Source organism: Zosterops lateralis, assembly GCF_965231275.1.
Source record: "Zosterops lateralis genome assembly, chromosome: 4".
Taxonomy (NCBI): Eukaryota; Metazoa; Chordata; class Aves; order Passeriformes; family Zosteropidae; genus Zosterops; species Zosterops lateralis.
In genome coordinates, this window is record NC_139765.1 from 54,110,683 (window position 1) to 54,136,020 (window position 25,338).

Below are 25,338 nucleotides of genomic sequence, written 5' to 3' on the forward strand. Positions count from 1 at the left end.
TAAGAAAAGTCCAACTTCACTAGGAAAGGCATGGGCAATCTCTTCTAGGCCCCTTCTTTTTGCTGCAAGGTGAAGGCACAATGAGGGTCTGTAAAAAAAGGGAAGAAAAAAAGCAAGTAGGAGATGAGAGAGATGCCAGATTTCTCCTCCACCTCCAGGAGTAACCCTCTTCTGACATTTTTCTTTGTGGAGGCTGGAGCTGCCAGCCACAAACAGTTTGTTCAGCAGCTCTCCAGGACAAGGTGGGTGACAGGCTGTGACCATCTGCAGCCCTGCCAGTGACATGGAATGCAACATGGGAAATGCTCCACACTACTAACACAGGGAAAATGAGGGGGCTGTGAAAGGAGAGTATTTGGGAAGACAGTGCAAGAAGAATATTTTCTGACTGTTTTATAAAAGGATTAATATAAATTCCTGTTGCAGGAATGTTACAGCCTAGCTGTAGGTTTTAGGATAGGAACAATACTGGAAAAAATTCCAGAAAAACAACTGATAAAGAACTTAATAATATGACAGTGTGAGACACAGGTCACTTTTTTTTTTTTTTTTTTTTTTTTTTTTTTTTTTTTTTTTCTTGAATTGTTGCTAATTCTCATTTGGCTTCTGTTCAGATTTGGAACACAACTCCGAGCTTCAACATTGTCCACAAAACTCTGGGTGGCCTGGCCCCCCATTTGACAAGTTGGCACATTATGTAAAAGCCCTGAGGTCCGCAGCAGGCTACTGTGTTTGCTGCTGAGCAGTGTAAGGGATAGCAGCTTTCTGGTAGTAGTCAGCTTGAATTGGTAAAATTTAGAAAGACAGCAGACAACTGTTTTTTGAGACAAAACCTGAAAAAAAAAAATCATTCAATCACTACAAAACATTAAAATTTAGAATGCAGCAAATTCCTGCGAAAGAAAGGATTTTACTTAAATCTTTTCCAAGTAGCTCTCGTAGACACTGCAGGTTCTGAATAATGTGAATAATAGTTTTCTTTTACAAAACCTATTTAGCTTAAATATGAATAGCTAAAGTTGGGAGCTCTGTAATGGCATTGCATTACTGTCATCTCCAGGAGTTAATTACAGTGAGCAGTCCCACCCACTTTTAGAAGCAGATAGACAGGAGGAGAATGGGAGCCTTTAGAGCTGGGAGAAACAAAGTGACATAAGCGAGGAGGGAAAGAATAATGATGAAACATGTACTTCTGGGTTAGGCATGGCTGTGGAGTGTGAGAATAGAGATATGAGAACCCTGATTTGTGAGATTTAATGGTTAACAGTAAACAATAAAGGACAACTGGCTGCACTGACAGGCATGCACACTGCTGAGCTACCTGGCAGATGCAGACTGCCCCATCATTTAGAAAGTAATTGCTTGCGCCCTGTGAGCACTTGAGCAAAGTGGAAGTGGTGACATGGTAGGTGATAGCTTCTTTAAAAAGAAATCAGATAAAAAAAAAAAAAAAAAACCACAGGGAAAAACAACAAAGAGGTTAAGATCCATATTCAGAATCAAGCTCTTCCTTTCCTGTTTCACCTTTCTCCCCTCTTTTCTCCCAGCTTCTGCTGTGGTGCCAAAAGCAGTGGGGGTTTTGAGCAAATGCTTTCAGCAGTCAGTCCCTCTGCTCCTCAATCTTGAACAGAGAGCTGGAGAAACCCCTTGCAGCTTCTTGTGGGACTTGGAAAGGAGCTTAGCACCCCTGTGCTGCTCATGCTGGTTCATTACAAGTGTACATCACTGGTAGCATCCTAGATTCTTTAAGGTACTTAATGTACTTGGAGGAGAGCAGAGAAGTCTGTGGCAGTCCCTTACCATTATGAAGCTTGTTTGCATGTTTTAGTTTTAACACTTTTTGATTTAGAGTGCCAACTCAAAAAGCTCTGAAATTAATTTATTTTCATTTTGAAATTGGCTGTTAAAGGAGCTGTTTCTTTGGGTTTGGTTTTGAGGTTTTTTTGTCATTAAGGTCATACAAAACTTGCAAAGACAGCAATCTCTAGGGCTTGTTCATGCTGCAGAATCATGAAACAAATATTTTGTCACTAAAAAAAAAAGTCATTCACTGGGTATTAAATTACTTATAGGTACCAGTTAGTGAAAAAGTGCCAGTAGCACAGCCCCAGTTAGCTAGAAAGAAGAGAATGCTGAAAAGGTAAACTCCTATATAAATAAATGTAAGAAAATTGCACAAAATTGACATTTTCCTTAACTGAGTAATTCTCTTTAACTCTCCAAATATGAAGAAAAGGCCAAATTCAGACTGTCAAAGTAACTTCATAATTGCCAGTGAGATGAGACTGACATTACATTAAAATGAGACTATAAGAAAGCCTACACCTCAGTGTTTCAGTTTCTACACTTTTTGTGCTCTTTAAGAGTAAAACGTGGTCATAACTGGAAGATGTAAGTCCTGTTTTCCTCTTGCATCATTGCAGCAGCATAGCTAAAAGGAATGCCTCTTCTTTCTGTGCACCGAAGAAAATGTTGTTTATTCTCTGCACCAAAGGAAATCAAAACCAGAAGCTGTATATTTACTGGGGGAATGAGACATGAGAACTGATGATGTTCTTTTTCCTGCTGCTTCCTGTCATATTTCCATTTTATTTAGTGAATGTATTCCATGGTGGAAGGTTATGCATGGAGAAGAGCAGTAACCCAGACTGCCCTGGCTCTCTCACGCTTACAGACTTTCTGAAATGCCTTCTGGCTGGAAGTGCATTTCCAAACAATTTCACCTCCATAGTAGTGATAGGGAGGGGAGAATATTCTATTTTAAAAATGATCTAGCCAGTACCAAGTTAGCCTTTTGGAAGTATTCACCCTGCAGTAGCTGTTTCTTGAATTCAGAGCATCACTGATGCAGTTTCTGTCCTGAGGTGCAGATTCCCACAAGTAATATAACTGGAGGAACTTAAAAGCTCAATTTTTTTAAGATTTGCTCATAATTCTTGATTATAACAAGTCCTACATGACTTTGAAGACAGGTTAGATAATATTGGACTAGGAAAAAAAGCAGAAAAAAGTGTGTGAATTTAGACTTTGTAAAGGGGGAAAAGAACAGATTGAGTTTGTATGTATTTCATTAAAATCAGGCTGAGCTCTGTGTGTAATAATACAGCTGCCACAGGCAATGAACTGAACAGCTGAGTCCACAAATGTTTCCATTTCCTTATCCCCTCAATCAGTTGTTAGGTTTGCCTTGCGTTTGGTTTTCTAGGTGTACCGGTTACCTGTGCAGGACTGCCACAAGTACTCGGACTGCGAAAAGTGTGCGCAGGCGAGGGACCCGTACTGCGGCTGGTGCGTGAGGGAGGGCAGGTGAGTGAGTGACTGCTGCAGCCCCTGCTCAGTGCACGCAGTGGGACTGCTCAGGTCTTGGTGTGTGCTCGGGGTGACTGCTTGGCATGGTGATCCCAGCTCCTGGTACTCAGCCTTACGCTCCTGACAAGCATTTGATTTCATCACACAGATATTGATACCAATATTCTGTGCACACCAAAAAGTCCCTGTTGACTTCTTCAGATTTGATTAGTTTGGGAAAATATATACTTTTCTGCTGGTACTTAGAATGATTATACATCTTCTAACTGTATGTTTTATCACTCTTTTGACTGTACAGTCACATGTTCTCCAAAAAAAAATTTTAAAAATGCTCCCTATTTCAAATTCAGAAACTACAGCATATATTTTAAGTACATCAGGAAAGTATAAAAAGGAACATAAAAGAAAAAACTGTTCCATGTCTAAAACAGAGTGTATAGTTCAAATGCTGGTTTTACAGAAACATCATCTATCAAGACATGTAGCTACAGGGAACCCTCACCTACCTGTAGGAGAGCAGAAAGTGGCATTTTGCTGACTATCTGCAGAGGTTCACTGAATGAATATTCAAGCACATGTAAACTAGGACAGCACTGAACAGCCCTGGAATGTCTCTTCTTTACACTCTGCATTGATTGGAGTGCCGAGAGGGAAGAGCAGTCCTGCAGTTCTCTTTTTGACTGCTAAATTAATTAACCCCTTGGCAAGAGTGGTTGGGAATTCGTGATTCTAACTTCTTGCTGTTGGAACAAAGGGGCTGTTTAATTATAATATGCAGATGAATTTCAGGCTTCTAGTTTCCTGCCTGAAAATGTGAACTATCGCATTAGGTTACCTATTAGCCTGATGTAGCATAATATGGAGCACTGCAGAGAAACTTACGTGGTGTATGCAGGTTTATGTAATATACTGTAACTCTTTCAGCCTGGGGTTTCAGTTGCTGTGGATGAAACCTGAGAATTTGGAATGTAACCTCAAACTCCTTCTGGGCTGCCAGAGTTGAAGGCTTTGGCATGTATCATGAAAAAGGCAATTTTCCTTAGATTTCCCTTCAGGTTTCTGATATGACCACTGACCTCAATATCTCAAAATATTAATGGTTTCTGAGAACAGGCAAACATGAATTTTCACATTTGCTGGTACTTATTTCCAAAGGGGAGAAAAAAAGTGCTTCGTTTCTAAGTTTCAGTTCTGTCTCATGATCACACACAGCACTTAGTAGTGTGTTTAGGGATATGTTATGTGAAATGTTGACTCTGTATGTAAATGGTTTGTTTAAAGGAGGCTTGACAGAGCTGTGCAACAGCTGCACTGTGTTAAAGCCTCTGATGAGTTAATAGTCAACTTTCTGCTACAGCAGAGATCCTACAGCATTTTCTCTTAAACTTTGCCTAGAATGGAAAGAAAACACGTGAGACTGTTCCCACCTCAACAAGCTTTTGCAGCCACATGCAGCTTCTGTATTGCAGCATTTCCTCCTGTACTTGAGCTGGGAGAATCTTCCAGTGTTTTTGGTGAGGCTGCACAACTGCTCATCTTCCCATAATTGTAACACTACCTTGGCAGGGAGAGGTCTTAATAGTGGCAGGAGTTAATGACAACATTCCCTGCAAAATAACATTTCTAGTGCTGGGGGTTACACAGAAGTTCTCCACAAGTTTGTGTGCCCCCAGCAATACTTCTCTGTTGCATCTGGCTCTCCTGAGTGTTGTGTCTTGTTAGTGGCAGCACAGAGGTGTCTGCCATTTGATCTGCAGAAAAAATACAGTCTGTGCCCTCTCGTTCAGGATGTTGTTATATATTGCTATGAAGATTATCAGCTTGATTTCAGATGGCTCCACTGCCCCATGGTTCCTGTGCTGTCACTGCCTCTATAGATTTCGGTTGTCTAATTCAAGGTGCTGTCCAAAATAGTATAGACAGTTGCTTTTGACATATCAAAACCATCACTTGTAATTACACCACTTACTCTGTTAAAAATTTTCTAATAGCAACCCTACTAGTCAATATTAAAGCAAATTTGTAGTCATCTTGTGTTGTAATTTCCATCTCTAATCATGGAATTGTTGTGTAGTTCAGAGAAAGCAGAGTCCAGCTATAATACTTATTTGAGTTTTATTCCTTTTTTTTTCAGGTGCACAAAGAAGGCAGACTGTGGGACAGCTGATAAGGAGAACCACTGGCTCTGGAGTCCAAGTGGCACATGTGTGACTATCATTAGTGCAGACCCTCTAAATATGAGTCGCAGAGCTCCTGCTAAGGTATAACTTTTGCACTTTGATATGACTACCACAAAGATTAATGTCTGCATTTTTTAATGCACAGTGGAGACTAGGAATTAGGAGACTGTTTTGGTTTCTCATTCTGTCATTTCTCACAGTACTCTTTCTTGTCTGCTGTTCTTGCAGGTTGAGTTCATGTTTTTGACCTCTGTAAACCAAAGTGATGCACTAGTATGGATGATAAAGCACTTAAACTTACCTGAATATTATGAAAGTGTTGCACAGTATGGATGATAAAGCACTTACACTTACCTGAATATTATAAAAGTGTTGCACAGTGTTGTATAACCCATAAAAAGTAATTGGTGGGGGAGATTTCATGCTGCCCTTTCAGCTTACTTGAGCATGAACTTAAGTAAGCAGTGAAGCCATAAGCTGTTGCTTTAAAATCGGCAGTGGATTTGCCTACACAGCGAAGTCTGTCTGGGTACATGGAGGAGGCAAATTCAGCATGCAAAATGACTCTGTGACAACAAACCTGCAAAACTGAGTTTCTGGAGTGTGATTGGGGTGTCATAGCTTGCTCTAATTCCAAGTGGAGCATGCCAATGCAGACTAAGTGCTTCCTGGGTGTGTTCAGCAAGTAAAATCAATAAAATGGCTTTTAATTCCTTTTAATCAGAAATTAAGAAACTTTCTTTCAAGTCACTTCAATTCCATTTCTAAATGATGTAAACAACATTGTGTTAAAGCCATTTCTATGTTGAATAGAAATATTAGTAGAGTATAACTGGTTTCAGTAAGAAAGGGATAATTGTCTTTTCTACTGGCAATACAAAATGGAAAGAGTTAAACTGTGTAATTAACACACTTGAAACATTAAGTCAAGAACAGCATCCCAAATTTCAGCTGAATTGTTTTCTCTTTCCTTGTTAAGTTTTCATATCTTATTTTGCTCTTAGTTTCTCAAGTGCTTTCTCTGAAGAAGCTAAGATCTCATCACCACTCAGAAATCCTTTTTCAGTATTGGATTTTTTGCATTTACATGGAGCCTTGAGGAAGACACTATTCTGTTCATCCCTTTCAAACTCCTTCATTTCCATATTCTGTTCATCCCTTTCAAACTCCTTCATTTCCAGCCTATCCAGCTCTGTTTTCATAATTCACTAAGAACACCTAAGGTTAATGTAATATTAATTAATTTTGTCAGGATTTAAGTATTAACCACTCTGTTTACTGTTGCTAAATTGGATGCTGAGGACAAGAGTAAAAGGTTTTGGGTGTGTCTGTACAGACAATTTTGTTCTGATCTAATGCACTGACAGGACAAGACATTTTTGTATCAGTCTAATTGAACAAAGACCCAGCCTGAGAAAATTGTTAGAGGTTTAAAGAGAAAAGATCACCAGATGGGAAGAAGTAAAAATTGAAAAAGACAACTATGTTCTGTGATGCTAGCTAAAATATCCACCTTTGAAACTGAAATTTTCCAGATCTTACTGGGTCTTAACTCATTTCTTCCAACTATTTTACCCTTTTAAATTTTTGTTTCCAGGTGGAACTGACTGTAAGCCCACTGCCAACTTTGACTGAGAGTGACAAGGTTTGCTGTACCTTTGGTGAAACAGTGCATTCTGCTCAGTTGAAAGAAGGGGTTATTATCTGTGATCCCCCTGATATAATTCCTCCAACACCAAAACATCAAGGTAAAGAAATATTGCTACCCTACATGGATAGTAAGAGAAAAGAACATAGACTCCTGTTTCTAATGTTATGCTCTTATATGAGGTGCCTACAAGATGGGTTTTTCCCCCTCTTCCAGTCCTTTTCCCCAAATAGTCTGTCGCTGAATTGTCAGTTTGCTCAAACCTTTTCTGTTGATATATTTACAAGCTGTAGCATTCCCAGTGTTTCTGCTGGGAACCTGAAACAGTAGCTTGGTAGAGACATAGACATGGAGTCAGAGAGTGCTATTCTGTGTCCCAGACAAACAAAACCCAGTTACTCTAACCTAAACCTAAGCACTCTGATTTGTGGGGATGCAAGAGTTTTATACCTGCTTCAGCTATGATGCAATTTGTGTCTGACTTCTTGGTTTTGCTCCAGTCAACAGTTCTTCCATGGCTTTTTTTCTGGTTCATGTTACAAGGCTATCCTTTCTAGCATCCAGGCTTCTGCCTCTTCTGTGTGTGCTCCAACTTCTGCAGCAGTAAGCCTGATGGAAAAATACTTCATGATATAATTAAAGACTGCATCATTGTTCTAAACCACTGATTATAGGCCTAGGGTCTGTTGCCAGCCATAATTCTGTGCAATTTCCTAGACAGTGCTTTGTTCATGTTTTAATTCATACATCTTGATGCATAAACACATGGAATGAAACTCATTACACAACACTGTTTATTATGTATCAAGATTTAAAAATCTGAAGAGAAATTACAAGCAAAAAATATGTGCTCTTACAGTTTGCAGACATGCCCCTGAGGATAAGTCTTTTATATGTATTATAACAGTCATGAACTGTCAAAGTGGTACTTGGAAGCACTTTTTAAGATAAGTTTCAATTCTCTAAGGCTGAAACAGGTAAAAATCTAATTTTAGTTGCAGGGAGAGTAACTACATTAAAATCTCGTTATTGCATTTTACACTAGCTGGGGTATGTCATGGTATTAGATTCTGCTAATTGTTAAAGCAGCACTCTGTTATTTAGACCCAATTCATATTCCCTAAATATTTTGTAAAGCAGGACATAAAGCAATGGGGCTGATAAATGTGATATATTGATGTCAACCAGCATTAAATGTAAGACTAGAAGCCTATCAGAGAAGGAATTAGAGTAAACAAGTAATCTAGAAATAATATGACTCTCTGAGTTGGTTGCACATCTGAAAGAATGTTTGAAAGTAATATTAAGGGTGCTCAGAAACTCAGCAGACAGCAGGAGAAGGCAAGCAGCTACAAGCATTCACAGAACCACCAAATTTTTTGGGGCAAAAGTGACCTGGGGAGGTTAGTGTAACCCTCCTGCTAAAGCATGTTTACCTAAAGCAAATTGCACAGCATCTCGTCCAGGTGGGTTTCAAATGTCTCCAGAGAAGGAGACTTCACAATCTCTCTGGGCAGCCTGTTCCAGTGCTCTGTCACCCTCAAAGTAAAGATGGACCCTCCTGTGTCTCTAAAGATGGACCCTTCTTGCTCCTTGTTCTGTCTGAACAGTCTGCCCCCATCCTTTTGGCACCTGCCCTTAAGATATTTGTATGCCGAGTATTTATATGTTCCTGGCAGTCCTGAGCCATCCAGCAACTGAAGTCTGAGTTACTTTGGTTATGGTTGGTTGGTTCCAAAAGGAAGTTCTAGAAAGGATGCCATTTCTCAGTCATGTTGTTAGGAAACCCCCTGTCATTCCTGTGAGTCTGAAATATTCAAGGGGACCTAGTGCAGGCAGAGGTAACTTCCAGCCAAGCAGCTGATGGTCTTCCAAGAACCTGTTCAAGGAAAGCAGAGTTTGAAATTGCTCAATAGCTTGTGAAATGGCTTGTCGTAAGAGCTTAATGATTTCTGCAAAAGGTATTTCAAACTATTTCACTCTGTAGTAATAATCCAAACATGAAGTACATTTGTGGAGAAATCATGTATGGCAAACTGAAACTCACAAGTGCCTGTGGTAACTGTTGCAGGCAGGACATTAACCTGTTGTTGTTGGACATTAACCACAAAGATCACTTGCTTAAATTCACATTCTTAATTCACAAATGAGAGAAGTAATTTTACATGCATTTCTTAAATATGAATATATATGTCTGCATATATATTCATATTTAAGAAAATGTTTTATTTAAAATGACTGTTCTTGTGCCAGTTCTCATCTGTGTTCAATTATGTCCTTTCTCAGTTATCCTTGTCCTTCTAGACTCTTTAAAATTCTAGTATGATGATAGCACCACTGAAATACACTTCCATAAAACAAAGCTATTCTCTAATTTTGCCTCTTCCTTTTATTCTCTCTCTGCATTTCTTCTGAGAACCATGTGCTGAAAATTTTTGTAAAGCTAAAAAAGACAAAACAGAACTTACAGACCTGAAGTCATGAGATCCAGAGTGTCAACAATATAGTTAAATACTTGCTTATGTCCTGTAAAATAATAAAACTGTTATCATTGTATCATTCAGCTCAAGAGCTAAAGAATTCAACAACTACTTGGATTTTTTTTTTTTTTTTTTGTGATAGATCATGTTTCGGTTCCACTTCAGTTAACCTTTGAAAAGAACAAGATTTTTTTTGCATCACATACTTACCCTTTTTATGACTGTGAAGAAGCAATGAATCTCATTGAAAATCAGCCGTAAGTATTTCAGTTCCTTGAGTGTGTAGATCCTGTAGCTTGGTGTGTTAGGTAACTGGCACCTGAATTACTCAATCATTTCATAATTAAGCCTTTGGCACTCAAAATTTGCCAGTGTCCAAATCCTTTTTCTTACATTTTAATGGAGTTTAAAAATGGTTGAAGGACACCTTGTGAGCCAGCAACATAAAGCATGGAATAGAAATATTCATGGCACATATAATTCGGGCCAGTTCACTGTGTTGCCGTTTCTGTAGCTGCTAATGTGTCTGCAGGTGAGCAACATGCACATCTGTATGCCTACTTGTTCCCTGTAACAATGGTCGTTTGGTGCTTTGGGTTGCAGTGCATTCAAATAGGGCAGCTGCAGCCAGCCCAAACCCTTTGTTCATCCTTGTATATGAAGGTTGGTCAAAATTGCTCCCAGTCCTCTCAGGCTTGATCTCAAAGTTTTTGCAAATACTATGGTTTTCTGATCCTTGCTCAAGTATTTATTTAAGGGATAAAATATCTTTTTGGGGTTCTTGAACTGTTCTTATGAAGTTTTGAGCTTAATATAGTAAGGACACTCTAACAGACTGATCTACCCTCCATGAATAAATATGAAATTTCGTTTACTTTTCTTGTAAAAACCTGACAGGAAAAAAACCTGACAATTTATCATGACTACCATGTTATATTTGTAGATGCTATTCCTGTGCGAGCAATAGATGGAATTGCCAGTGGGACTGGAAGAGACATATCTGTGAAGAGTCCTCTTCAGTACAAGATGTGATTAAACAAAATATGGTAATGTTTAAAAATAAGGTTATTAGGTTTTTTTATTAGAACACTTCAATATTTTCTTTGCTGAATCTCTCGTATCAGTTGGTTGAATTAGAGACATGAAAATGATTCTAAAGTTAACTCCAGAAGTGTGAGGTGGGTTTTTTTAGTGACAATGTGGGAGTGGGAATTTAAGGGTGTGATCGAGGCGGGGCAGTGAGACTGAATAACTCCTGAAAGGATATTTCTGTTCCTTTTACTATTTTGCTTCAGTGGGAGGAACGAGATTTCAAGGCAGGGAGAGATAATCACCCACAGCTTTGACATACGTTGCAGTCATTTTTAGCATGTCTAATTTGAAAGGGTGTAATCAAATCTGTCACTGTATTTTAAGCATGAAGTTCTTCAGAACAATCATTCTATTGTCCAAAGGCCATTGGAGCTTGTTGTGATAAGACTTTTTATTTGTAATAACATATAAAGTGTTTCTCTCCCCAGGAAGGAGAATGCCCACAGTTTCTAAACCCTGACCCTTCAATAATACCTATGGAGTACCAAACAACTGTGTATTTTGAGGGAAAACATCTAGATTATTATCGGGTAAGCAGATTAATTCAAAGCTAGCTGTCATTTGAATGCCTTTTAAACTGCATCCACACCCCTAAACTAAAGCATTAGTTATGTGCTTTGGAGATCCTGCTTGTAATTTTAAGAAAGAAAAGAGCTACACATTCAAGTGTATTCAATATTGGTTACTGTGGTAGAGTCATCATCAAGAGAGAATCAGAGCTGGAGAAAATTCTACTAAAGTGAAGGAGGCATTTTAAAGAATGTAATATGGACCTATTAAAACACTGGACAACTATTTTTCATGTAATGAAATGAGAGGAGGTGTAGCAATTGTGAATGTTTCACATCTTTTTCTAATTAAACATTTGATGGGTTTTGTTGCTATTGTTCTAGAATGACATCACTCTGTGTGCTTAATTCAGTTTTCACCTTTCAAACACAAAAATGCACTCAGACAATAAATTTTCTTAGTTTGGATAAAATAATCTTTTGCTTTTGTGTGTGTGACCATCAAACCAGAAGATCAGGTATTTTCTCACCCATAGCAAAGGCTTCTCTTTCTTAGTACTTGCTTCCAGAAAATAAATTACAAAGCTTCTAAGTCAGATAGACCCCAGGGGTTTAATTGCCTTATAGTCTAGACAATGCATAAAATTTTATTGTTAGTTGAATAAAAATGAAGCTTAAAAATAATTTTTAGGTGATAGCTCAGGTATTGTTATCAGTTTCTATTCGTTGTTTCAGTGTTGTCTTTGTGTAAATGTGAATTGATGATAGATGCACTGGGGAGTGCATTGATTTCTTTAACTACTAGCCATCTATCAAGGGAAAGAAGGCTCTTCTTTTTGATTTTTTTTTTTTTTTTCCTTTTTCAAATTGAAGTACTGTATAGTTTCTAAATTCTTTCTATCACCTTTGCTACTCCTGCCAAGGGATGGAAAAGGGTCAACAGGCCTGAAGAGTAGCAATGTAAGAAGGGTATTCAGAGAAGTGCAAAAAGCAACCCGTAAGCACTATATGAAGACCATGATGTGTTTCACTACTATAGACATATACGAAAACTGTGATATAAAAACATATGTTCAAAAAGAAACATTTTTGTTTGAACACCATAAAATATATGCAGACAGTGAAATGCAAATTTGGTGAATTTGGTCTGTTCTCCAAGATGCCAGAACTGGTCCCTGGTAGGATGTCTTACTGTGTGCAACATGTGGCACACAACACCTCTCCTAAACCCACAGCTCTCCTTGCTAAAAATTGAAAAGTATTCTAGAGATTATACTTGTATTTGTTTTGTTTAACATTGTGAAGAGCTCTTTTTCTGCCCAAGAGGAAAATAATTTCCTGCTCCCTTGAAATAACTGGAAGAGCCCTTTCTCTCTCTAGAGAAATTCAGGGCAGCCGCATAATCTAGATGTGCTGAATTTGACTTGTAGTGGACCCTTGTGCTCCAAGGAGAAACAGCAGCAGGAATGCAAAAACTACTTAATCTAGTTTATTATTCTATGAATAAGCACTTTAGTCTTTCTGAACTACTAGTAACAAAAAGGGAATGGAGAAAAGGCTGCTGGGGTTTTTTGGTTCCATGAGATATCAATTGAGTTTAACAAATGCAAAGACACATCCTGTGGATTGAATACTTTGTCATGGGTAGCAATGTTTAACAGTTTGCCTACAGAATGTATTTATTTAACTTGCAACTGGGAAGGCTTATGAGGAATTCAAGTCTCTGTAAGAAGTCATGGTGAATGCATAGTCCTAAAACTGGAAAGATGCTGGAGAGCAGTGAGTGTCAAATGATGTCAGTAATTGTTCTCGAGTGGGAGTAATGTGAAAATGTCATCTCTGTCATGGGATCAGCTCCATATGTCCTGATGCAAAGGTGTGTTTTTAAGTCAAAACAAGAATGTCTTTAGTGACAGGATTTCAACAGACACAACAGACTACAGCTCTATACACAGGCCTTTAATATATGTGATAACAGACAAATAAGGCATGAAATAGTTGTAATCATACAGGCAGTCATGCCTGTGGGGTCATGCTATCTGAAGCAGTAACTTTGATGACTGAAAGTTCGTTTGAATGAAGGGCATAACTTACACTCAGCCTTTGGTAAACATTTCATGGAAAACAGGGTGCTCAGGAGAAGCCATGGATGGATATTTTGTAGGGGTTGGCCCACAGCCCAAATGCTAAATAGCGTTTGTCTTCTCATGTGGAACAGTTTTGCCACAGGATATGCTGGGCATTACAACATCTTTGAAGCTAGCAGTCATGCAGCTATGAGCACATTTAAGGTCTCTATTGATTAGGACATTGGTATATCCATTTTCCTCCTATTTTCCTTGCCTAAGTTCTTGCTTAGAAAAAGCAAAAAAATAATGTTGTAATGTCACTTTGAACTACCAGTTCTATTATCATGGTTTAATCTGCTTTACTTAAAGGGGTATTGCACACCCAGCCTTGCTGTGGGTGACTAAGTGCACTATCCAACATTGTGTGTATAAGTATCTTCATGTCTAGGTGGACATGAACATTGAAGGGCTTACTTAGTGAGTAGGAGAGGTAAATGGCTTTAAAAACTGCTGTTGCAGAACTATATCAAAACTGATTTCTATACTGGAAATATGGAAACTGCTATACTTCCACTGAGGGTGGAAGTATAAGCTCATATATTTTGTATGCTCCTCTTAACTTTTAAATGCTTAAAGTGTGAAGAATAAGTCTCCTCATGATTCCCTTCCACTGGAGGGAAATAGCCTAAAAGAGGAGTTGTTCACTGTTCTTCTGCCCCTCCTTCCTCTGAATGAATTTCAATAGGAAGGAGAGATAAATCCAAGCTGTTGTCATTCTTCTGGGAATAGCCCTATCCAGGACAGGCAGAGGGAGGGAAGTTTAGTGCTGATCAGTCATATTGCATGCAATTTCTGAGAGGCATTCTCCAGCTGAGTCCTTGAAAGATTGGCACAGTAGGAGAGACAGATGTACCGACATCAAGATAACCTTATTAGCCCACCAAAGATTTTCGTTAAAAGTAATTTCCCATTTGAATTTGTCTTTGTCATGTGTGTCTGATGTTTAACCTGCTTCCTAGTGTTTGCTACACATCTCTTGCACCAAAACTACTGACTGTGAGTTCTGTTGCCTTCTGCTCAAGAGCCTGGTACAGCAACTCCTAATTTCAATGCACTCCAGGTGTCAGCTGTCACACACACCAAAGCTTTCCTTCTCTCCCAGAGCCTGCTGTTAAGCATGTGGGAAAGCCTTACACAGGAGCAGCAGAATTTGAACAATTTTGGAAAATACATGTTACATTAAAATATGTGGGGCAAGGAAAACAAGGCAGCATTCCTATTAAAAAATATTTTTAAGGAGATGCTCTAAAACTTGGACTATATAGATGTTTTCCATAAGGCAGAATGGGCTGTAAAGCTTCAGAGAAGGCTTTTCAGAGCTCAGTCAGTATCTTTTTTTCTATACGTAGCTTCCTAGAAGGAAGAAATAAAAGGTTTGTTTTCTTCTATAAAATAATCACCCAGAGCCTTGAGTCAGATCCTTTGTCTGATTAAAACATGTTGATCTCCTCAGCCCCAACCCTTGGTGGGCTCATGTCCACTGCCCAGCCTGTCACAGTGAAGGTGCAGCAGGGAAGCTTTCCACTGCATTAATTAGATAAACCTATTGACCCAGGAGTTTCTTGTGATTCCAACATTGAAGAAGTAGCTACAAATAAAAAGGATCAGATGCTTACACACAAGACTTAGGTGATAGCAGGACACAATGTACTTAACCTTTGGAGCAGAAAAGAGGAATAAGAGGAATCGAGTAACCATTATTTTTTTGCCATGTGCACCCCAAGAGTCAGATGAGTCTGGTCAAAACCAGGGACTAGTTCTTTACATCCACAGTGAAGTTCTCAGAAAGTTCAGCAAGGCCACTGAGAAGGTCCTGCACCTGGGTCAGTGCAGAGTGGGGGTTGAATGGATTGAGAGTAGCCCTGTGGAGAAGGACTTGAGAAGGAAACATTAGATGTGAGCTGGCAATGTGCAGTTGCAGCCCAAAAAGCCTGCATCAAAAGAATGCAGCCTGGGCTGCGTCAAAAGAAGTGTGGCCAGCAGGTCAAAGTTAAGGGATTTATCTTCCTCCAGTCCACTCTCCTGAAACTTCAGCTGGACTACAGCATCCAGCTCTGAGGTTCCCTGTACTAGAAAGATGTGGACTTGTTAGAATGGGTCCAGAGAAGAGACATGGAAATTATCAGACAGGGAGAGAGACAGGATTGAGGTGGTTCAGCCTGGGGAAAACTCCTGACATTTTTGTGGACTTCCAATATATAAAGGATGCTTATAAGAAAGATGGAGAGAGACATTTTAACAGGCCCTGTAGGGTCAGAAAAAGGGGCAACATTTTTTAAAGTGAAAGAAGGTAGTTTTAGAGAGATAATGAAGAAGTCTTTTGCAATGAGGATGGTGAGAGACTGGAAAAGGTTGCCTGAGAAACTTATGTGTACCCCATCCCTAGAAATGTTCAAGGCCAGGTTGTATGTGACTTTGGACAACCTGGTTGAGGGAAAGATGTCCCTGCCTATGTCAGGATTGTGGGACTAGATGGCCTGTGAAGGTCCCTTCCGACCCAAACCATTTTATGATTTTGTAAAGGTGAAGATTGTGTTGTCCTCAGGTGAGTTGTGACTTTGTAAGACTTTATGACTGATAGAGCTGGTTTATTGCTGCACAAATAGTTTGATTTAACAGACACCAGCTTGACCAGCCTAGCTCAAAGTAAACACGTCCCTGAACACAACAAGTTGTCAGATTCAAACCCAAACAGAGGAACTCAGGCAACCCCTTTGAAGCACAAATACACCCATATCATTGGCCAGTAAACTAAGCAGAGTTGAAACCCTTAACCAATCATGTCTATAAGCACAAGAAACTTAAACCCTCTATAGAAGGAGCTGGTAGACAATAAACGTGAGCTGTTGCTGCATGATCTCAGTATGTTAATGTCACATCCCTGTCTCAGACTCCACAGCGACAAGGCTCTACCAACATTACTGTCTGAAAATATTCTTGCTACTCACTTCTTTCTTATATTCTTCTGGCAAAGCTGCTTGCATGTTTGTCCTACAGGCAGGAGAATGACCCAGCACAGGAACAATGTCATGAGATGAGGTTTTTAGCTAGCTAAGGTCTTTGACTGAATCACAGAACAGCCAAGCTGAAGGTTTTGTCAGTGCAGAAGGTCAGTTTGTGCTACGGACTTAAGACAGGAATCAATAGATTTAGGATCTAGGGAGAAGAGAGGGGGAAAAGATGTTTAGGAGATAGAAATACTCTTAAATTAGTGCAGCCATCAAAGACTGTCCTATGAAAATACAGCTGGAGTCATGGTAAGGCAGGAGAAAGACAGCAAAGAGCTGAGAGATGTTCATTCCAGTTTCCCATGCAACACTTGCATTGATGCTCTGCCCAGAATCCCTACAGAGAAAACCTTTAAGGGCAGAACTCACACAGCTCTGTTAATAACACATCTGATGTGTGAAGCCATCCAGTATTCACATCTCTTAGGTTTTTATTATTGCTCTCTAAAACAGTGTGCTATATATGATCTTCCTTTCCTTGAACTTCTTGGTGTGCCTACCATGAATGAATGTTGGAGGAGTGCAGCAAAGTTACAGATTGCTCTGTCGCAGCTTCTCACTAGCATTGTTTTAGAAGATGACTAACCAGTTAAGCCTTCTCTATTTGGATTTGATTACTTCCAGTGCTGAACAGGGTATCACCTGGTGATATTTTACTATGCTTGGTGATGCAACACAAATTCTAAACTGAAATTTTCTCATCCTTAGGGTAAAAAATTTATGGTTGGAAACAGCCAATTTGAATTTGAAGCTTCTGTTGATGAATCAGATGAAGGAAAATTTTCATTCGTGAGTAAAGAGGTAAATGTAAAAATATGATTCACCTACGAAATATACTCAGTAGTTCTTCTAAACTGTTCCAGTAGCCACATGTGTCCAGAAATATACAGGTAATATGTGTTTCCCTCAGAAAAGAAAACCACCTCTAATGGAATTTCTCCTTTGGCAGTAATAGTCAAAGGCTGCAGGTTTGGCTCAGAACTCCTGAAGTCTCCCCTCAAAGCCTCCAATCTTTCTCCTTGATTGCTCTACCTGTGTAATCCATGGAATTATTGAAGTGTCTCTGGAAGAATTTGGGACCGCTACTGTTTTATCCTTCATTTTTTTTTGCAATCCAGTGAAATTATTGAGGATAAAATGCAAGAATTTCAGTGCTCTCCTCTCCACATTCCAATTCATTATCTATGTTCATTATTATTATTCATTATGGGAATAGTAAGAATGGTAACAATATGCTGTTGCTTGGCTACCTAGTAGTTATGCTTCTTTCACTCTTGCTTGTTTTACTGAGAAAGGAAATATTATTTTTAAAATAGTCTATTTTCTAAGCTTCAAGTTTGACTCACAAATGTTATGCTGACTTTAAACTTTATGTCTTACAAGCTCACTAACTAGTTTTGAGAATTAATGAGCATTTATGCATCATCTGTGCCTAGCACAAAGCATTTGTTTTACCAAGCGTCTGTATTTTTATTTGTTCTTCTTGTTTCCCAACAATTGTCATTGCTGCTCTTTCAGCATGAGCAGAAGCTCATGTCTTGGAGCATGTGAACCTTGTGATTTGGCTTTAAATTTAAGAGGCTGCACTGTAAAAGATGCAAGAGATTTCCCCTCCATGTGGTGCGAGTCTGCTGTGCCCACAGAAGTAATGGGGCCAGATGGTATGGGAAGGAAGAACTCAGCAGGGTCAGCAGCTATACTTACTGCCTCTGAACAGCACTTTTGCTGCTTAGATACTTATAACCAAATGTAAATTAAATTAATGAAAAGCGAGTATTCAGATACTGCTGTCCCTTGGTACTTGAAAATTCTGATTGTGAAGGATTAGGTTCATTAAAACATTTTTCTATAAATGTATCTGCCCAAGATGAAAAGGGCCATAAGGCTTGGGAGAGTTTCTAAAACCTTCACAGGACTGATTCTTGAGAACCGTATGAAATGCATGAAATTAACCTTGCCAAATGAATGTATAAATATCTCTATTATGTCATCTTTCCTAGTTCTCCTATAGTGCAAATGAGACCCTACAACTTAACTTATCCATAAAAACAGATAAGGTCAAGATTGACAGCAAACTAATGGGTAAGTATGAAATATGGGATTAAAGGGAGATTAATTACAGTAAGCGGAAATCTATTCCTTCATAATTTGAAGTCTTGTTAATAAGAATGTTTGTTGGTAGGTTTTACTCGTTTGGGTGAAACAATTAAATCTGACAGATCAAAACTTACTAATATTAAACAAATGCATTAAACATCTGTGTTGTCAGCAAGTTTGCCAGTGACACCAAGCTGTGTGGTGCAGCTGGAGAGGAGGGATGGCATCCAGAGGGACTTTGATGGGCATGAGAGGTGGGCCTGTGCAAACCTCATGAGGACCAACAGGGCCAAGTGCAGGGTCCTGCACATGGATTGGGGAAATCCCAAACACAAATAGAAGCTGGAATGTGAAGGGATTGAGAGCAGTCCTGCGAGGAATGAAAAGCTGGACCCAGCAACGTGTGGGTGCAGGGCAGAAAGCCAGCCACATCCTGGGCTGGATCAAAGGCAGTGTGGCCAGCAGGGCAAGGGAGGGGATTCTCTCCCTCTGCTCCACTCTCATGGCACCCAGTGCTGCATCCAGCTCTGGGCCTGCCACATAAGAAGGACATGGACCTGTTGGAATGAGTACAGAGCAGAAAGGGCCACAAAGATGATCAGAGGGCTGGAGCACCTCTCTCATGAGGAAAAGCTGAGAGAGTTGGGGTTGTCCAGCCTGGAGAAGAGAAGGTTCCAGGAAGATATTACTGCAATTTTTCAGTACTTAAAGGCAGCTTATAAAAAGGATAAGGACAAAAATTTTTGTAAGTACTTTGCAATAGAACAAGGGGTAATGCTTTTACACTGAAAGAGGGTAGATTTTTAGACTAGATATAAGGAAGAAGTTTTTTTACAGTGAGGATAGTGAAACACTGGCACAGGTCACTTGGGGTAGAGTTAATTTGCTTCATAGTGCCTAATACAGGGCTATGTTGTGGATATCAGAGAGATGGTAGATGCCCCATGCCTGGAAACGTTTAGGTTCAGGCTGTATGGACCTCAGTGTAGAATCACAGAATCACAGAATATCCTGAGTTAGAAGGGAGCCACAAGGGTCAGCAAGTCCAACTCCTGGCTGTAGACAGGACAATCTCAAAAATCACTTTATCTAGTTGAGAATATCCCTGCTCATTGCAGAGATTTGGACTAGGTGACCTTTAAAGGTTTCTTCCAAACCAAAATATTCTGATTTTATGATTCTATAATTTTCAAGATTGCTTTTGCTCTGAAGTGCAATCCTAATAGCAAAGCTTCCCAGTTCATACTTAAGTATGAAAATTAAATACTTAAGTATTTTGATTTTTTTTCTTTCAATGATCTTTTCCCTTCCTCAATGAACTTTCCTCATTGAAGAGCAGAAAGAGGATCCTTGTCACATCCACTCCTATGGACTCACCTGAAATCTCATCTCTTAGCTGTGCCTCAGTTCAGACAGGCTCTGCAGTCCCTATGTCAGCTGGCAATCAATAAAACACAGAAACATTGTGTGTTTTCAGCTCATTGCTCTATTCATTTATTTCTATTAAAAATAAATTAAAAATTATAGCACAAAGACTTGACCTCTGATAAAAATCTCTTTATGAATATAAATTTCATTTTTTTTCAACATACAATAATGAAGCAATTATGTCTGTAAGCCTAGTCCAGAGCTGAGGTAAGAAAGATCCTTTAAAATCAATGGAGCAACATCTAGGAGCAGAGACCTACCTTACACATCTTTGGACTGGCATTTAGGGCAGAATATTGCAAAAACTATGAGGCAACCCTCTTGTTATTTGCATGATGGGTCAACATTAGGAAAATACTAGTATCCCAAGTAATTTTCTCTGCAGAATAAATCTTCAGACCATATTTTTCCAATTGTACAATATTTAAATTTATTCCCTTTCATATTGGCAGCATGAACTATGGTTTTAGAAGATTTTCCTTATGGTTCTGTGTGCAGTGTTAAAAGACTTAAAAGAGGACCTGGCATGAATGTTACAGGGAGGTCATATTTCAATCTCACACTGTCTTAATTTCCATTCCAAAGGCTGTTTTAAGCAGAATTTTGACCAAATATTTCCAACATTTTTTTTCCAAGACAGGGAAAAACATTTAAAAAAAAAAAAGCCAAATTATTAAAGAAATGTTATCATTCAAATTGAAATATAGAACACTTCCAAGACGGGAACTGAAAAATTATCAACAGATGTCTCTTTTTAGTATAAAAGGGATTTTTAAAAATCCAAATTCTTTCTGACTTTCACACTCCCTTGCCATATGAAATCCAGAGCATAATGTGTTTTATGCATCTTGAAAAGAATTGGCTTTGGGTATATGGCTGCTGCTGAGAAGCACCTTTGAACCTGCCAGTGAAAGAACCCTTTCTTTGTATGACACTTTGTGAATACTAACTTATGATAGCATTTTTACATCTCAAGCCATCAGGGGTTCTGAACAGTGTGAAATCCAATATATCCCTTTTATCCTTTGTCCTTTTTATCGATGATATCACAGCTGGTATCTCAAGGTGATGGATAAGAGTCTGAATCTAATGAGTAGCTTGCTGCTGGTACATATAATGAGCTGATCAGTGAAAAAGGGGAGTGGTTAATGCTTTAAAGCCATGCCTTCCTTCATTGTATTTATGCAGCTGGAAGTGAGGGACATGAAGACTTTGCAGTGCTGACATTGTTTAAATCACCCCATTGAGGGGTGGAATCAGAATCCATATCCAGCCAATGAAGGCTAATAAAGTAATTCAGTAAACACATTCCCATGCTGTACCTGGTGGCCATGTGGTCACCTGGGTGGGAAATGCTAGGTTTAGGAGGCCAAGGGGAAGATTTGCTCAGCAATTTATCCTGTTCAAGTGTCTGTGCAGGAACAATCTTTCAGAGTGCTGGAATAAGAAAGCAATCTCGTTCCTATAAAAGCGATTCGCAGTGAGGAAACTTTTCTTGCCACTGTCCACAAAGCAAACAGCAGCAAGCATGGGCTATCAGTCTGGTGCTTTTCCCCAGCGCTATGTCTATACCCAATATACAGTGTGGATAACTAACACACAAGCTGCAGGAAATATCACTTGGTTTATGTTTGTTGCTTGGTGCCTTCCTTATTGATGTTTGTGAAGTTTGTGAAGCAAATGATTCTACTCCTGCTTTGTGCTCATCAATTCCTTGGAAGTTCAAGATAGTGATTGAATCAAATGGATGCCCTTTCTAATTGATTCACTTCTCCAAATGCCAAAGTCTCTCAGTTTTGCATGCACCTCTAATGATACTTCAGCTGATTTTGTGCTTGTAAAGCTACTTGAAATCAAATGGATATGCTGACTAGAGGTAAGAAAGGGTTAAAACCAGGCTTCATCATTGCATTAACTCTTCATTGCAAGGGAACAGAAAAAAAAAACCTATTATCTTAAAGACTAGCTGTGAAACTGAATGATGAGGGTTTTAAACATTGAGTATTTAGGGAAAAACTTCCTGTATGGGATTACATGTTCTCCTGCAAGTGGCAGAAGCTAGCCAAGGTTTGGTTATCTGCAATGTTGTTCATGTCTAGCAGGCCAATAAGGCCACTGCTGAAAAAATAATGGAAAACTAGCATTCTCATTTTACTTTTTCGTATCACTAGAAATCTGACATGGTGATCTCTTGGAATTAGATTTCAAAAGCTACTTCTGCTGCTTTTATCTAGGCAGATACCAAGTGTATTGAAAGGTTAGTGACTGGAGGGTGGTTTTGCCAGTGTCTTTTTTAGAGTCCTGCTCCTCTGAGAGTAAAAGCTTGTTTTAAACAGGCACTTTTAATGGCCTTTACTATGTGCATCTCAAAAGCATTTACTTTTGTCCACATATGTTTACTTTCCTTTATTTCCTGGATCTTTAAGTATGAACCTAGTTTAAAAAAATCCAGTGTCCCTAAGGCTACTGGTTCTTGAGAATTAATGAGGGGAAGGGGAATATATTGAGTCTCAGTCTTGTATACCCCATTCCCACCTGTAAGCACATTTAACTCTTGAAAGCGCACAGGAGAAAACCTAAAAAGCTTTCTGCTGTTCTGGTAAATTAAGTTGATTTACAAGACTCAAGAAGTGCCAGAGTCTCAGTGGCAGAGGGTAAGAGGTTGCATGGCCAGAAATACAGAGCAGCAAAGCGTAGAGAGAAACAGGGGGAAAGAAGGAGCATAAAAGCAGGCAGCAAGATATTTTCCTTTTTAAAATAATCATCTCACCTGCCCAGGGAGGGGCAGGTGCTGGGTAACATCACATGCTGGGTAATCTGGGCAACTTGCACATTTTGTCTAGAGAAACATGTGGCATCTTTTCAGTCTGTTTTCTTCTGGGCTAGTTCTCAAGTGCATCTCCATGTGGTTTTTTGCAAGCCCAGGCTCTCCTTACAGTGTTGAACCACCAAGATATGTCTCAAGGCTTTGCATCTATTTGGGAAAATTAGTTTTATTCAATGACTGTGCATCATGCTAGAGATTGATGGCAGCCAAAACAAGCTTAGTGTCTGGGTCAGTTGGTCTCTGCTTCATCAGCAAGAGAGGTATGACTATCAGACTTAATTTCTTGGCTCAGAAAAGCTAGAACAAAACACTACTACAGAAGGAATAAGGTGTACATCAGGATGACAGTTCAAGACAAAAGGGAAAACAAAAGCAGGAAAACAGAGAAGAATGAAGATACATAGAGGTATTAACTTGAACAAAGGTCAGCATTTTATTAAGTGCTAACTTCCTATTTGGTTCAGGCATGAGTGATGATTATGGAAAGTCCCAAATGTCCTGGAATCAGCCTACAAAGGCAGCTCTCTTCCTTTAATTCTGCAACTGGCAGAGATCCCATGCCAGCTGGTGTCCACCCCTACTGACACCCATGAAGAGTTTATACCTTCCATGTCTGACTTAGGATGCTCCAGGAGGACCTGATTTTTTAATTAATCTCTAAGCAGTTGTATGTGTTATTGACGTTAGTCAAAGTAAGGACTTTGTACTTTAATGTTTTGACAGTGCCTGAGTGACAAAAATATATTTGCAGAGTAGTCATACTCTGCACATGGATAAATGTCAGGTTTTTCCATAGAGGAAAAATAAAACTTTCTCTCAGCATCATTCAGGAGTTAGGTACAGACTGTACATATTACTCACACAACTCCACTGAACTTTATACAGAGGGTTAGTTTTCCTTCCTAAAGGACAGTAAATATCCTTGAAACAGAGAGAAATGTCTAAATATGTTTGCCATTCATCTTTCAGTGACTCTGTACAACTGTTCCTATGGGCGAAGCGACTGCAGCTTGTGCCTTGCTGCCCGTCCTGAGTATAAGTGTGTCTGGTGTGAAGAAGATGGCAAGCCCAGCAAATGTGTCTATGAAAAGCTCTGTCGCACTGCCCCCACCGACACGTGTCCTCCTCCAGAAATCACTGGCGTAAGATTGCTTTTTTTCTCTCTCTACCAGTGTAATATTTTTCAGGAGAAAGCAGCCAAGCAAGCTCATACTAAAAGGCAGGGTTTTTTTTTCCTGGAATGTTAAGTAAGCCTCTGAAATAGCTGAAAGGAAATAATGTCAGTAGTAATGTGTGTGAGAGATTTGTAAAGACTCAAAATAAGAGACTGAATGGAGTCTTTGAGCCTCCTTGTTTTTCAGGCCTTGTCCTTGCTGTATCAGAAGCCAGGGTTGCAGTGCATGCTTAAAACATGGCATTTGATTCTTGCATTCTTAGCATGGATATTTTTCTCTCATAAAGTCCTTTCTACCTGAAATGAGTCTGTAAGAGAGGTTCATTGTTCCTGGAACTACAAATACATAACAAGTTCATTTACAGGCTTCAAGTTAGACATTTAAATAGTATTTAATAATGGAGCAGATAGTTTCTGTATCACAAAATGTTTTCCATGTGTCAGTGATATTTTTCAGTCCATACCAGCTTCAAACCCAAGGCTGTAGGAACTGAATGTAAGAAGTCAGAAAGGCCAGAAAGGCAGTTGTAGCATTGCAGGGTCAGGGAAGATTGTTGTTCACATTGGTGGATCAGCAGGCAAAGAAAGTCATGTATCTATGTCCTTTTCAGAATCCTTTTCAGAAACAAGCCAAATGCTGCTTTTATGGGCATAATTGTTGGGAAAAGAGTGATACATGCTTCCAGTGGACAAATCTAAATTGCTGCAGCAGTGGTATCAGCACTTCAAAACTCAGACACACTGATGAGAACACATCCCCAGCCATAGCAAAATGTGGTAACTGTATGACAGAGGTTGAGAGTTGTAACAGGGATGTTTCACTCAGTCAAAACTGTGTCTGAAACCTGTGGCTCAAACTGGTAGAGACACTGCATCCCTGGAGAGTGCAGTTAGAGGTGCAGTGTGCCTACTGACAGACCTGCAGTACACTGGGGAAGTTTGGGGAAGGATGAGGGTAAATCCAAGAAGAAATGGCTGTTACACAGTTGAAGTCTGCCAAGGAAGGTAAATACCCTAGAAGCTCGACAGAATGTGTGGAGAAGAATACTTGTGTAATATCTGTGCCCAGGTAAACACGATTTGAGAAAAAAGGAAAAGAAAAATTAAGAAAAAAAGTGTTTTCACCTGAGACACTGTTTCTACATTATTGGGGATTAAAAAAAGATACTAAAATACGTTAGGCTTTCAGACCTTACATTAGCTTTAAATATGAACATGACATTTGAAAACAGCTGGACAAACAGTTGAGTAATTTTTCAGCTAGTTTGTTTAGGGGTTCAGTGCAAACAGACAGACAGTGGGGTAGGCAGCCAGCAGAGGCAGCCACATCACTGTGCTCACACTTGCTGAGATCTGAGAGACTGATTTTGATGGAGCAGGCATTGAAGTGCAACCTCACTCTTCTTGATGGCAAACTTTCAGTCCTCCAAAGCTGAAAATCTGAAAAGGTCGTGCTG

At 39.3% G+C, this 25,338-nt stretch overlaps 1 protein-coding gene across 5 annotated transcripts in view; it reads left to right on the forward strand.

The window, feature by feature from the left end:
* PLXNB2 (plexin B2) overlaps positions 1 to 25,338 on the forward strand; it is a 250,146-nt gene that overhangs the window by 174,808 nt on the left and 50,000 nt on the right. For all 5 annotated transcript variants that reach the window (XM_083859523.1, XM_083859522.1, XM_083859525.1 and 2 more), the window contains 9 exons: positions 3,206 to 3,306; positions 5,444 to 5,570; positions 7,087 to 7,237; positions 9,760 to 9,874; positions 10,561 to 10,663; positions 11,138 to 11,239; positions 17,064 to 17,156; positions 18,356 to 18,437; positions 23,677 to 23,849. In XM_083859523.1, coding sequence (XP_083715649.1) covers positions 3,206 to 3,306; positions 5,444 to 5,570; positions 7,087 to 7,237; positions 9,760 to 9,874; positions 10,561 to 10,663; positions 11,138 to 11,239; positions 17,064 to 17,156; positions 18,356 to 18,437; positions 23,677 to 23,849 — 1,047 coding nt within the window. The remainder of the gene's footprint in view (positions 1 to 3,205; positions 3,307 to 5,443; positions 5,571 to 7,086; positions 7,238 to 9,759; positions 9,875 to 10,560; positions 10,664 to 11,137; positions 11,240 to 17,063; positions 17,157 to 18,355; positions 18,438 to 23,676; positions 23,850 to 25,338) is intronic.